The following is a 14,360-nucleotide window of genomic DNA, read 5'->3' as shown; positions in this document are numbered from 1 at the left end:
ATACTGTCATTATTTACTGCAGCCTTAGCAAGGGCGTCAACTTTGTCATGTTCCTGCAGGCCAATGTGAGAAGGAATTCACAACATTTTTATATTTACCCTCTTGCTAAGTATGCTTATATATCTACGTCTAGCTTCCAAGACAAGCACGTTATTACTTGATTGCAAACTGTTTATTGCTCGTAGTGAGGAAAGGGAGTCGGAAATAATTAAGCTGTCTACTTCAGTGTTGTCAATAATTTCGAGTGATGAGATCAGCTCTATCCTGTCTGGTGTTGCAGTGTTGTTAGCCTTGAGGCTCCTCGATTCAACCTTTCCTGGTAGAGGAGTCGCCTTAGTTCTTGGAAGATTTTTGTCCCTCTGTGTCTAACTTTCTCCAAAGCAGATATGTCTTCCTGAAGAGGTCGTCTCCAAGCCTGGATGCCTTAGTCTAAATGGGGACGCGTGCGAGACCTGTACAGTTGAATAATAACTAACTCAAACTTTCTGTAACAAGAGCTCAGTTTGAGAGCAGGTTTCCGAATACATTTTTTGTTTTGTTTTTGTTTTTAACAGTTGAGAAACGGTGTTATGTGTAACACAGCGAGGTTGGTGGTGTTGGTGTCTGCTGTTGTCGTCACGTCCACCCCGCAGGTCTACAGCAGCAGCAGCAGCAGCAGCAGCGTCGCCGGTGGTGGTGGTGGGGGCGGCCAGGCTGTGGCTATCATCTACAAGGGCGGAATACGCCAGGCTGGGAACATCATTCTCGGAGGTGGAGCTGGCCAAACAGCAGCCGTCATCAATGGAGGTGGAGTAAGAGAGTCAAGAGGCATCATCAGCGGGGGTTTCATAGGCCACTCAGGAGGCGTCCTCAACGGGGGTGGCATAAGCCACTCAGGAGGCGTCCTCAACGGGGGTGGCATAAGCCACTCAGGAGGCGTCATCAGCGGGGGTGGCACAAGCCAGCCAGGACCCACCTATGGTGGTGGGGCAGGTGATATCCTCCTCGGACCGGAGTCCGACCAAAGCCTGGGTCAAGGCTTTGGCTTTTCAGAGGTTAGTGACGCGTTATTCAATCATACCTGGAGAAATTACATGTTTATACCACGTCTATATTATTTGTGTTTAAACAGGTTGTGCATTAGGCATAGACACAGAGTTCTCCCATATTAACAGGAATTTGATGTAAGAACGTGAGTAGCCCCTCACTAACTCTAGTTGCCCTTGGGAGGTGGTGATCTTTGGGGGGTATAAATGCCCCGAAATTACCATCTTTTTTAAGGGTCTGAGTTGTGGTGCAGTGGGTTAAAGACGTACCAGTTATGCCAGTTGCTGTAAGGCTTCTGTGCTGGCTAGGGTTCGAATCTCCTGGTGGGAAAGTGTTCTAAGGTTGTATAACTTCTCTTGCGTGTTTAGGCAAGTTGTGCATTATATATATATATATATATATATATATATATATATATATATATATATATATATATATATATATATATATATATATATATATATATATATGCAAAGAGGCTTTTGCATTAATATATTGATTATTTTAGATCTTAATCCTGTTCCATATGTCATATTTGAGAGGAAAGTTTGTCATTATGTTTCATAATTGTTGTCAACGACTAAATATCGCAGTTCTCCCTCGTGCCCCGTTTTATACATCCGAAATTTGAATTTTATTTCATTTCATGCTTCTTGAGGGAGATCTCCATGATGGAAGGGGTTATTAGGACAGTATAAGACAGCATTAACATAGCATTAGAGCATAATTAAATCGGTATAAAATAGCATTATGGCAGAATTAGAACAACATTGAGAGTATAGGGCATCGTTAAGCCAGAATTAGACAGCAATAAGACGATATTAACATACTGCATCCCTCCCTAGGTTCAGTCCTTCAACGATGCAGTTTCTCTGAACGGCTTGTTTGGCGTTCCTGGCGGCGGCTTAGGCAGAGGAGGAGGAGGAGGAGGAAGAGGAGGAGGAGGAGGAAGAGGAGGAGGAGGAGGAGGAGGAGGAGGAGAAGGAGGAGGGTGCCAGGCCAGTGTTGAGGTGTCAATAGTGACAGCCACTCGCCTGGTGCCGACCACAGTCATCAGCACCAGGACCCGGGCCATCCCCACTACCGTCTTCAAGCACATCACCGAAACCCGGATTTACCCGACCACGCTCGTCCACAGGGACGTTGTCACCTCCGTCGTCCCCCCCATCATCCAGACGCAGACGCAGGTGAGTCTGGGGGAGGAACCTGACGCAGGTGAGTCTGGGGGAGGAACCTGGTTCAGATGGGCTAGTGAGAATGGGGACAATAGGGAAAGTATATTAAGTGGGACAGAAGTAGGCCAGAGAGAGCAAGGGACAGGTAGATGGGTCAAGAGGAAAAGGGAATTCAGAGGGTGCAGGCGGCCAGTTGGGAGAGAAAGAGAGAGAGAGAGAGAGAGAGAGAGAGAGAGAGAGAGAGAGAGAGAGAGAGAGAGAGAGAGAGAGAGACAGAGAGAGATTGAGACAGAGAGTGAGAGAGAGAGAGACAGAGAGAGACAGAGAGAGACAGAGAGAGAGAGAGAGAGAGAGAGAGAGAGAGAGAGAGAGAGAGAGAGAGAGAGAGAGAGAGATCAAGTGAAGGTACATCCTATCCTCACGCTTATTCCACCGCAAATTCTACGCTTCTGGCGACACAAAACCACTACATATTAGACGCTTGACAAATCGTGAGAACGGATGACTCTTGAAGGCAAAGGCAGGCGAGAAACTGATCACGTGAAGTTGCAGAATAATTCTCGATGATCACGTGAAGTTGCAGAATAATTCTCGATGATCACGTGAAGTTGCAGAATAATCCTCGATGATCACGTGAAGTTGCAGAATAATCCTCGATGATCACGTGAAGTTGCAGAATAATCCTCGATGATCACGTGAAGTTGCAGAATAATCCTCGATGATCTCGTGAAGTTGCAGAATAATACTCGATGATCACGTGAACTTGCAGAATAATCCTCGATGATCACGTGAAGTTGCAGAATAATCCTCGATGATCACGTGAACTTGCAGAATAATCCTCGATGATCACGTGAACTTGCAGAATAATCCTCGATGATCACGTGAAGTTGCAGAATAATACTCGATGATCACGTGAACTTGCAGAATAATCCTCGATGATCTCGTGAAGTTGCAGAATAATCCTCGATGATCACGTGAAGTTGCAGAATAATCCTCGATGATCACGTGAAGTTGCAGAATAATCCTCGATGATCACGTGAAGTTGCAGAATAATACTCGATGATCACGTGAAGTTGCAGAATAATCCTCGATGATCACGTGAAGTTGCAGAATAATCCTCGATGCCCATAAGAACAACGCGACATTTATCATTTCGACGTTCCGAGCCGACCTTCTCAATGATACCTGACAAGTTGGTCCTGATATGAGTACTGTTTCAAAACCACTATTTACCCAGGTATTTTTTCCTGAATCTTAAATAATCCAGTTTATAGGAATTTATCCTGCATGTTGAGACTTATCCTACGTGTACCAAATTTGAGACCAAAACAACACAAGAGACGCAACACACCACAGGAGATACAACACAACACGAGAGATGCAACACACCATGTTGCCTGATAGAGCGAAAAAGAGCAGTAGTAATAGTAGACATTAAGGAGCAAACAGGGTCCAGTCCGGCGGAGAGGAGACAAGGACAAAAACGCAATTAATGAGATCCTTAAAGGGGTAAATATGGAGAGGGCTGACCAGAATATTGAAAAGGTTTTTCAGGCTTGGACAGTACAACAAGGACAGAAACCGACTGATAAAGGTATAATATTCACAAGCAAGAACACAAAAGAGGAATTGTTGGCATGGAAGAGCGGACTAATAAATGAACTGAAGTTCAAAATAAATATTCCTGCAGAGGGATATGACAAGGGACCAGAGAATGAGGGTGGCACATGTGAGGAAGGAGCGCAGGGAGAAAGAAAAGAAATGAATCAGGGAACCATAGCCCTGAACCCTACAGTCCCAGATGGGAGTGGGGAACCCTCCACGAGCAGTTCAACAGCCACAGTGAGAGAAGCACCACCCCCCCCCGGCCCACCTTCCACCCAATAGACGTCCTACCTGTCTCAACCCTTACCAGCCCTCACTTGGTGCCCACCAAGGGTCTCCTCCCCCTCTCACCCCCCTCCCCCTTTCCCCAGGACCTCCCTGCTCCCCCCAGCCCTCCTTCTTCCCCATGCCCTCCCTTCTCCCCCACCTCCAAGCCCTCCATTCTCCCCCACCTCACAAAGCCCTTCTTTCTCCCCCACCCCCCTAAGCCCTCCCTACTCCCTCACTCCCCTAAGCCCTCCCCTCTTCCTCACCCCCCTCAGCCCTCCCCTCTTCCTCACCCCCCTCAGCCCTCCCCTCTTCCTCACCCCCCTCAGCCCTCTATCCAAACCACCCCCAACCTCCAAGCCCACCCTCCTCTTCAGCCCATCCAAGCCCCCACTTCTCCCCAAGCCCTCCCTCGTCCCTTCTCCCCAAGCCTCCCCTTCTCTCACACTCCCCCCAAGTCTCCCCCTCTCACCCCCCAAACCTTCCCCTTTCACCCATCCCCCTCTCACCCACCTCCCCCTCTCCCCCACCCCCAGGCCTCCCCCTCTCCCCCACCCCCCAGGCCCCCCCCTCTCCCCCACCCCCCAAGCCTCCCCCTCTCCATGCCCTCCCTCCTCCACCTCCCTCTTCATACCAGATCCTCCCAGGCACCACATACCCTAGCACCACACTGAAAACTACAGGCCAATTTCCCTCCTCGAAGTACCAGGTAAAATATTCGAAAAAATTATCAATCAGAGACTTGTGAAGTACATGGAAGAGGAAGAGAAGTATAACACCAGGCAGCATGGGTTTAGAAACCGCAGAGGGGCCCATACAGCTATAGCCCTGATCTACGAGCATATAGCCAATGCAGTGTCGAAAAAAGATCAGTGTAATATAGTGCTTAGAGACGTTTCGAAAGCCTTCGACAAAGTGTGGCACACAGGCCTAAAATATAAGATATCTGAACTAGGACTTCCTGAGAGATTTACTGCTACTCTCTGCAGCTTTGTAGACAACAGAACTGCTAGGCTTAATATCGGCAGCTACTTGGGTGACGTAATAGAACTGAAAAGTGGAGTACCTCAAGGAAGCTGCCTCTCCCCCACTCTATTCAACATATATACAGCTAACCTACCCCAACAAGGAGAACACATCACATACGCTGACGATGTCACCCAAATAATATGCCAACCGGGACCATCAAAGCCGCTACTAACCGACAAGACCAAGGCAGCAATTGAACTCATAAACAACTTTGAGAAGCAATGGAAAATTAGCACCAACAAACAAAAGTTTCAGATAATACACATTGCGAAAAGAAACCCGGACCCCATCATCCTTAACAACCATCCGATCCAATATGCGAAGGTAGGCAGAATACTGGGACTTATGATAAATAGAACAGGGATACAAATTCATTTAAGGGGCCGACTAAACAAAGCCAAAGTCGCCTTAGGAAAATTGAGAAGATTCCGAAGCCTCAGTACTAACATTCAGATCCACTTATATAAGGCTCTAGTTCGGCCGCATCTTGAGTATCCCCCAGTACCACTACACACCATAAAGAAAACTAACATGCAGAAACTGCAAGCAGTACAAAATAAGGCGCTAAGGAGAGCAGCAAAACACAGTCCACCATATGATCAGACAATCCAGGAGCTCCACGAACTCCTGAACATACAGCCACTAAACATCAGACTGCAGCACCAAGCCATCAGGGTGTGGAACACCATCCAAATGTTAGAGGACCCAATGTTAGAAAGATTGCTCCAAGATGAGACGCCTCGCTCACACAGCTGGTGGCCCAAGAGCCTCGATTCTCTGGATGAAAACCCCGCCCCACAGTATATAATTCCCAGATGAGATACTGACCAGATATCCTTCCCCCATAATTGGAAAACTGAGTATGTATGTGTATATGTATGCATATGTGTGTGTATATGTGTATGTATGTATGGATATATATGTATATGTAAATATATATATATATATATATATATATATATATATATATATATATATATATATATATATATATATGTATGAATATGTGAATGTGTGAGTATATGTATGTATATATGTGTATGTACCTTACCTTGAGGTTACCTTGAGGTGCTTCCGGGGCTTAGTATCCCCGCGGCCTGGTCATCGACCAGGCCTCCTGGTTGCTGGACTGATCAACCAGGCTGTTAGACGCGGCTGCTCGCAGCCTGACGTATGAGTCACAGCCTGGTTGATCAGGTATCCTTTGGAGGTGCTTATCCAGTGGATACCTGATCAACCAGGCTGTGACTCATACGTCAGGCTGCGAGCAGCCGCGTCTAACAGCCTGGTTGATCAGTCCAGCAACCAGGAGGCCTGGTCGATGACCGGGCCGCGGGGACACTAAGCCCCGGAAGCACCTCAAGGTAACCTCAAGGTAAGGTACATACACATATATACATACATGTATGAACAATTCGATAAATAATATGCATGTATGAACAACTCGATAAATAATAATAATAATGAAATAAAGAGCCTTAAACAGAACAACATGTGTGGAAGCATCGGAGTGTATATATATGAATGCTACACAGTATTCATCTATAGACATCCAGATATGGTGAAACACATGTGAAGAACCTCTCACACACTCACAGATCCCTGACAAGAGGGAGCCAGCTTAGCTAGCTGCCAACACCCACACATCGTGTCAGCAAGGCGGACAGCCCGCCTGCTTTCATACCTCTCACTGTATTTCCCACTTCTATACTTCCCTTCACCTATGCCTCTCCTTCCTCTTTACTAAAAAAAAAAAAAAACACCCTAGTTTCCCCAGATCCCCTTTCCAGACCCCTCTCTGTTTCCCTGCTTCAGAGGAACGAACATAAACTGAGAAAGGACAGAAGAGAGTCAGTTTCAGGGTGATGTACTCGAAAATAGATGGGTTTACAAGCAAAGCAAGTGAACTAAGGGAAAGAGCACAAGACATGAACCCAGATGTAATCAGACTCACAGAACCAAAACTCTCAGAAATCCTAACAAATGCAGTGTTTCCCCCAGGACTACACTGTAATAAGGAAAGAGAGGGAAGTAAGGGGAGGAGGTGGAGTGGCCCACCTCCTAATACAACCCGTTCTCGCACTTCCGTACAGTCAATATTGACTTATTAAATAAGTGCATATGTGACATACTAATTTATTGTGAATATTTTAGTTTACCTTGAAAAGCTTCATAGAAAACACCGACCTTACCTAACCTTCTTAGTATGTTAAGATAAGCATCTTATTGCTTCGTAATTACAATTATTATTTAATCTGTACCTATAATAGGTTAAGTAATAATTGTAATTAAGAAGCAATAAGATGCTTATCTTAACATACTAAGAAGGTTAGGTAAGGTCGGTGTTTTCTATGAAGCTTTTCAAGGTAAACTAAAATATTCACAATAAATTAGTATGTCACATATGCACTTATTTAATAAGTCAATATTGACTGTACGAAAGTGCGAAAACGGGTTGCCTAATAATAAGAATAAGGCCCACCCTACTAATAAGAAAGGAATGGAGTTCCATGGAGTTGGCTATCCCAGGTTGCAAGGGATTCAGAGACTAACAGGCACCAAAACAATGGGAGGACCTATAGTAGTAGTAGCAGTGATGTATAACCCTCCACCCAATGACAGAAGACCAAGGCAAGAGTATGACAACAACAACATGGCAGTTAACACTATAAGTGAGAGGACAGCCTCTACTGCCTGTAGAAATAGATCCCATCTGCTCATCATGGGAATGGGGGACTTCAATCACGGAAGTATAGACGCAACACAGCACAGGAGACTCAACACAACACAGGAGACGCAACACAACACAGGAGACGCAAAACTCCACAGGAGACGCAACACAAGAGACGCAACACAACACAGGAGACGCAACACAACACAGGAGACACAACACAAGAGACGCAACACAACACAGGAGACACAACACAACACAGGAGACGCAACACACCACAGGAGACGCAACACAACACAGGAGACGAAACACATCACAGGAGACAAAAACACACCACAGGAGACGAAACACACCACAGGAGACGAAACACACCACAGGAGACGAAACACACCACAGGAGACGCAACACACCACAGGAGACACAACACACCACAGGAGACGCAACACACCACAGGAGACGCAACACAAGAGACACAACACACCACAGGAGACGCAACACACCACAGGAGACGCAACACAAGAGACACAACATACCACAGGAGACGCAACACAAGAGACACAACATACCACAGGAGACGCAACACAAGAGACACAACATACCACAGGAGACGCAACACAAGAGACACAACATACCACAGGAGACGCAACACAAGAGACACAACACACCACAGGAGACGCAACACAAGAGACACAACATACCACAGGAGACGCAACACAAGAGACACAACATACCACAGGAGACGCAACACAAGAGACACAACATACCACAGGAGACGCAACACAAGAGACACAACATACCACAGGAGACGCAACACAAGAGACACAACACACCACAGGAGACGCAACACAAGAGACACAACACACCACAGGAGACGCAACACACCACAGGAGACGCAACACAAGAGACACAACACACCACAGGAGACGCAACACAAGAGACACAACACACCACAGGAGACGCAACACAAGAGACACAACACACCACAGGAGACGCAACACAAGAGACACAACACACCACAGGAGACGCAACACAAGAGACACAACATACCACAGGAGACGCAACACAACACTGAAGTGAGAAGAAGACCGTGCTGGTGTACCGTGTCAGAACACAGTGTTTCTCCTCCCGCAGCTGCTGACGGAGACCAACTACGTCACACGGGCCAAGATCATCACCGACACGCACCACCTGACGCAGACGCAAGTGACGCGGGTGACGCAGACGCAGGTGCAACGGGTGACGGAGACGGTCATTTCAACCAGGTTCCAGGTCTCCACCACTACGAGGTTTCAAGTCTCAACCTCTACGAGGTTCCAAGTCTCCACCACTACACATGTTCAGTTCATCACACGGACGCTGCAGAATAACCAGGTGAGGAGAGAGAGAGAGAGAGAGAGAGAGAGAGAGAGAGAGAGAGAGAGAGAGAGAGAGAGAGAGAGAGAGAGAGAGAGAGAGATCTGGATTGATTGTTAAATCCGTTAAAAAGCGTGAAATAAAGTCAGCTTATTATATGAAGGCTCTGGTACACGTTAGGCATTTTCCTCCTCCTGTTCCTTATATGATAGTTACTTACCATTAAAGTTAGTTTATTGCTGATAGATACAGATAATAAGCTCATTAAATAAATGATTCTCTAGGGGGGCAGGCTTCAGATAGGCTGATATAGGATAACAGCTCCTGCTTGCAGTTTCACTAGAATCATCAATGACATTTCCAATAAAACATCTCATGACATCTCTCTTAGTCTTGCCCTCTGCCAACAGCCTCTAACCAATGCCCCTGTCTTTGTCCACACACTTTACACTTTACTTCATCTAGATCCCTATACAAGCCGAACTGCCAGAGATACTTGTAGCCAAGTCTTATTCGAGCTGTGACATCTGTTATTTTGTTACTTACCCCATACACATGTTTTACTTCACACATTTCATTGTGATGAACAATGGACCTGCTAGTTCCAGTTTGCACTCTTCTACTTTCTTCAAATTCATCCAAGAGTTCTCGTCTAATGACACTTTTAAGAGACCTATTTGATAACTCAGGATTCCGTTCAACACTGTCTTTATTTACTGCAGCCTTAGCAAGAGCGTCAACTTTATTATATTCCTGTAGGCCAATGTGAGAAGGAATCCACAACATTTTTATATTTACCCTCTTGTTAAGTATGCAAGGGGATAAATAGTAAACAAACATATTTATGTCTGGCGTCTGAGACAAGCACGTTATTACTTGACTGAAAACTGTTAATTGCTCGTAGTGAGGAAAGGGAGTCGGAAATAATTAGGCTGTCTACTTCAGTGTTGTCAATAATTTCGAGTGCTAACCGTATTGTTACCAACTCAGCTTGCATTGTGGATGCCCAGTTACTAATTCTTATATTCCTTTGAATTGTGCTGCCATCGGGCTGATGGGCAATAACAGCACTTCCTGTCCTCCCTGTAGCTGTATTGAGTGATCCGTCAGTGTATATGGTCTGTGCGGTGTTGTTTTTAGTATGTATATTGTGAATGTGTTCTATGGTGCTTAATTTAGCAGCAAGCTGAGCATGAGGGATATTTGTGGTTAGTTTCTTCAGTCTATCATGCTCCTTTATCCGGTGGTCGACCCCAAGAACACATGTATTAATTTGATCGTACTGCGCATTTAAAATATGTTTTTCAGCTTTAAATTAACTGTATTATACATTAAAATTTTATGTTTAATTAGGCGTAGGTTAGGTTAGGTTAGGTGTGTAGATTCTCCAACCCATTCTCAGACCATTTTGCAGTTGTAGAATGTTAACGCATTCTGTGGGTTGTAGACCATTCTGCAACCCACGTACTATAAATACAAATAATCGCCATCTGAACCTAAACACCTAACTTAACCAATACCAAAATATTCACAGACCTAATATATGTAACTATTAATTATGTTTGAGAAAATTCATAGTTTGAATGAACAGCATGTTCAAATTGATGAATGCGTCTTTAGGGTCGACCACTGGATGAAATGGACTTGGCCTGAGGACGGGTTGTTTATAGAGGTGCGGCTCGAACACAGAAATAAAGTGAAGCACTGTTCGAGAATAGTTCGAACGTCGTCAGCTGTGAGTCGTGTACAGTTGATTCATTAACAAGGGGTTTCATCGGCAGGATTAACAAGCATTTTACCTTTGATTATTAGGACGAGCTGCTATCACTACTAATCTCTGAATGTCCCAATTTCCTCCCCAACAGGTGAAGACAGTGTTCCAGACGGTGGTTCAAACCCAGACGGTTCGAGACCAGGTGACTCGGACCATTCAGGAGCCCCGGTACTTCACACAGACCCTCACCACACACTTTCCGGTCTCGGAGGTCAGGACGCTCACCAAGACCCAACAGCAGTTTGTCACCGTCACCATCCCCGCCCAGTGTGGCGGCGGTAGTGGTGGTGGTGGTGTCATCACTGGTGGTGTTGGCGGTGGTGGTGTCATCACTGGTGGTGTTGGCGGTGGTGGTGTCATCACTGGTGGTGTTGGCGGTGGTGGTGTCATCACTGGTGGTGTTGGCGGTGGTGGTGTCATCACTGGTGGTGGCATTGTTGTTGCTGGCTCCCCTGGTCAACATGGCTACAGGTACAACTTGTAGCCATGTACTCAGCCATGTACCAGTACTCAGTGTGCTCCCTCAGCCGTTGAAATTGGACACTGACGCTCCATTTAGCCGGATAAGTGAAGCTACGATAATTTTTTTTTACCGTGTATAAAAAAATAATTGATGCCAGTTTTGTATATGTATTATACATGTGATATTATATTTTTCCTTTTTTATATATCAGTTTCTAGTGCCTACCTACGTTCATAGTCTCATGACAATAGATATACGATTGCATATTTTAAGAGTACCTTCGCGTGCAATGCAGCCAATTTGCATATGACAGGCTTCCTGTAAGATTATCCTGGAAGCCCATATGAAAGCCAGAGGAGCAGCAGCTCACACTCCCAGGAACCCTTACCAAGGTATAACTTTACTGAGGTTAGCCTCAAGCCTTCAGGAGATCGAGTGGTCAACTTTGATCATTCCGACTCCTGCTTGTACTGTTAGGTCACGGAAAGTGTGACCTATAGTGTCCGAGCACCATAGTCACAGGGTACTGTACACAGTACTATGGTGTCCGAGCACCATTGTCACAGGGTACTGTACACAGTACTATGGTGTCCGAGCACCATAGTCACAGGGTACTGCACACAGTACTATGGTGTCCGAGCACCATAGTCACAGGGTACTGCACACAGTACTATGGTGACCGAGCACCATAGGCCACAGGGTACTGCACACAGTACTATGGTGACCGAGCACCATAGGTCACAGGGTATTGTACACAGTACTATAGTGTCCGAGCACCATAGGTCACAGTTTACCGTACACAGTACCATGGCACAGGTCTGGTGGAAAGACGTTTTCATACCAGACGTTTATTATTTAAGTTTACCGCTAAGTACATCAACTAAGGAATCTTCAGCTGGTTAACAAGTTTCACAACAATAACTACCAACCACTCGGCAATTCGTTCCCAAGGATCTGGTGAGGAGCCAACATGGGGGGGGGGGAAGAAATAGCCTAAGCTACTCTATCCCTTTGAGATGTATTTCCTTCTTGTCTCAATAAACATACTTGAGGAGCCACGCAGTCTCCCAACCAATCCCTCCAACTACCAGTGTAGGTTATCTTGAGGTTATCTTGAGATGATTTCGGGGCTTTTTTTTTTTAGTGTCCCCGCGGCCCGGTCCTCGACCAGGCCTCCACCCCCAGGGGTAAGCAGCCCATGCATGACAACTGACTTAACACCCAGGTACCTATTTTACTGCTAGGTAACAGGGGCATAGGGTGAAAGAAACTCTGCCCTTTGTTTCTCGCCGGCGTGTAGACTATAATCGGAAACACACAAGGCCAGTTTACCTACTTGTTCACGCAAAAAAAAAAAAAACTAAATGGTAGTATGATGAACGTGACTCGTTCTCTCAGTCAAGATCCAGATTACATGGGTCAAATCACTTATGAACTATATCCCCTTCAAGGTGTGACACATTTTGAAAGGTTCTCACGGTGGGTCTTAACAAGAGCGATGGCGACCAATCAGTTATCAGATCACCAACGACCGGGTATAGGTTAAGTAATAATTGTAAATAAGAAGCAATAAGATGCTTATCTTAACATACTAAGAGGGTTAGGTGAGGTCGGTGTTTTCTATGAAGCTTTTCAAGGTAAACTAAAATATTCACAATCAATTAGTATGGCACATATGCACTTATTAAATAAGCCAATATTGACTTTAAGCAAGTGCGAGAACGGGTTGCGGGATTGCGGGATTACACAGCACTCAGCTTCTAAACTCGCATAACACTACAAGGAGCCGTTCTCTGGCTTGCTGCTTACGCGTTCCTGATGGGGCTGGAACGAGCCACCCAGCTGGGTGTTCCCGGGAAGTGATGTAGTGGGATGTCAGCTGTCAGCCCGTCCACCGTAGGTTTCCAAACGTCAGGAAACTGTCAGTGCTAAAGTGCCCTTTCCCTAACCTACCGGAAGACCCAAAACAGAAAACAGGGCAGTATGTCATTTTCGCGAGTCGCTACCGTTTTCTAGTACGACAGTTTTTGGCCTTAGGTGGAGTATACGTCAAAATGCGACGTGTTATTAGGAGGACGGGTTGGGCTGTCGCTGCGTCGTACCTGCTGCTATCCGCCTGCGTCGTGGCGCCAACGACGGTGACGACTCACGGTCGTATGCGACTAACGACCCGATAGACCAGTTTTATTAAACCAAGATGAGGTGAGGAAGTTGTATTAAACAGAAGTAGAAGGGTGATGCTGTAATAAGCCAGGAGGAGAGGAAGGGAGATGCTGTAATAAGCCAGGAGGAGAGGAAGGGAGATGCTGTAATAAGCCAGGAGGAGAGGAAGGGAGATGCTGTAATAAGCCAGGAGGAGAGGAAGGGTGATGCTGTAATAAGCCAGGAGGAGAGGAAGGGAGATGCTGTAATAAGCCAGGAGGAGAGGAAGGGTGATGCTGTAATAAGCCAGGAGGAGAGGAAGGGAGATGCTGTAATAAGCCAGGAGGAGAGGAAGGGTGATGCTGTAATAAGCCAGGAGGAGAGGAAGGGAGATGCTGTAATAAGCCAGGAGGAGAGGAAGGGTGATGCTGTAATAAGCCAGGAGGAGAGGAAGGGAGATGCTGTAATAAGCCAGGAGGAGAGGAAGGGTGATGCTGTAATAAGCCAGGAGGAGAGGAAGGGAGATGCTGTAATAAGCCAGGAGGAGAGGAAGGGTGATGCTGTAATAAGCCAGGAGGAGAGGAAGGGAGATGCTGTAATAAGCCAGGGGGAGAGGAAGGATGATGCTGTAATAAGCCAGGGGGAGAGGAAGGGAGATGCTGTATCCACGAGATACAGCATCAATATAATTTTTTGTTATTCTTGTCAACCTACACTCAGGAAGCTGTAAGATGCATGCCACAATAGTTGCCTAACTCCCGGATACCTGTATTACTGCTAGGGAGAACGGAGGGCATTAGGATAAAGGAAACGTACCCAACCCTCTCTGTCCCGCACGGGGATCGAACCCGGGAC

The 14,360-nt window shown here is 46.1% G+C and overlaps 2 protein-coding genes across 2 annotated transcripts in view; both read left to right on the top strand.

Annotated features, from left to right (window-relative positions):
• LOC123764690 (uncharacterized) overlaps positions 1–11,566 on the top strand; it is a 194,851-nt gene extending 183,285 nt beyond the window's left edge. The window contains exons 3-6 of the mRNA XM_069302384.1: positions 555–1,034; positions 1,872–2,213; positions 8,905–9,144; positions 10,992–11,566. Coding sequence (XP_069158485.1) covers positions 570–1,034; positions 1,872–2,213; positions 8,905–9,144; positions 10,992–11,384 — 1,440 coding nt within the window. The 5' untranslated portion in view covers positions 555–569 and the 3' untranslated portion in view covers positions 11,385–11,566. The remainder of the gene's footprint in view (positions 1–554; positions 1,035–1,871; positions 2,214–8,904; positions 9,145–10,991) is intronic.
• A 1,169-nt stretch (positions 11,567–12,735) lies between these two features.
• Positions 12,736–14,235, top strand: LOC138350982 (GRIP and coiled-coil domain-containing protein-like). The gene is made up of 2 exons (XM_069302448.1): positions 12,736–12,842; positions 13,614–14,235. Exons 1-2 carry the CDS (start codon positions 12,736–12,738, stop codon positions 14,233–14,235), a joined length of 729 nt encoding a protein of 242 aa, XP_069158549.1.
• Positions 14,236–14,360: the final 125 nt, after the last annotated feature.

Source organism: Procambarus clarkii, chromosome 48 (genome assembly GCF_040958095.1).
Source record: "Procambarus clarkii isolate CNS0578487 chromosome 48, FALCON_Pclarkii_2.0, whole genome shotgun sequence".
In the NCBI taxonomy this organism is placed as follows: domain Eukaryota; kingdom Metazoa; phylum Arthropoda; class Malacostraca; order Decapoda; family Cambaridae; genus Procambarus; species Procambarus clarkii.
Note: the sequence above shows the minus strand (reverse complement) of the source record. Positions and strands in the feature narration are given on the sequence as shown.

Coding starts and splice junctions, on each gene's coding strand:
- LOC138350982 (XM_069302448.1), top strand. CDS start 12,736: ATGATGAACGTGACTCGTTCTCTCAGTCAAGATCCAGATTACATGGGT. Junction 12,843..13,613: donor CATTTTGAAAGGTTCTCACG/GTGGGTCTTAAC, acceptor TGCTGTAATAAG/CCAGGAGGAGAGGAAGGGAG.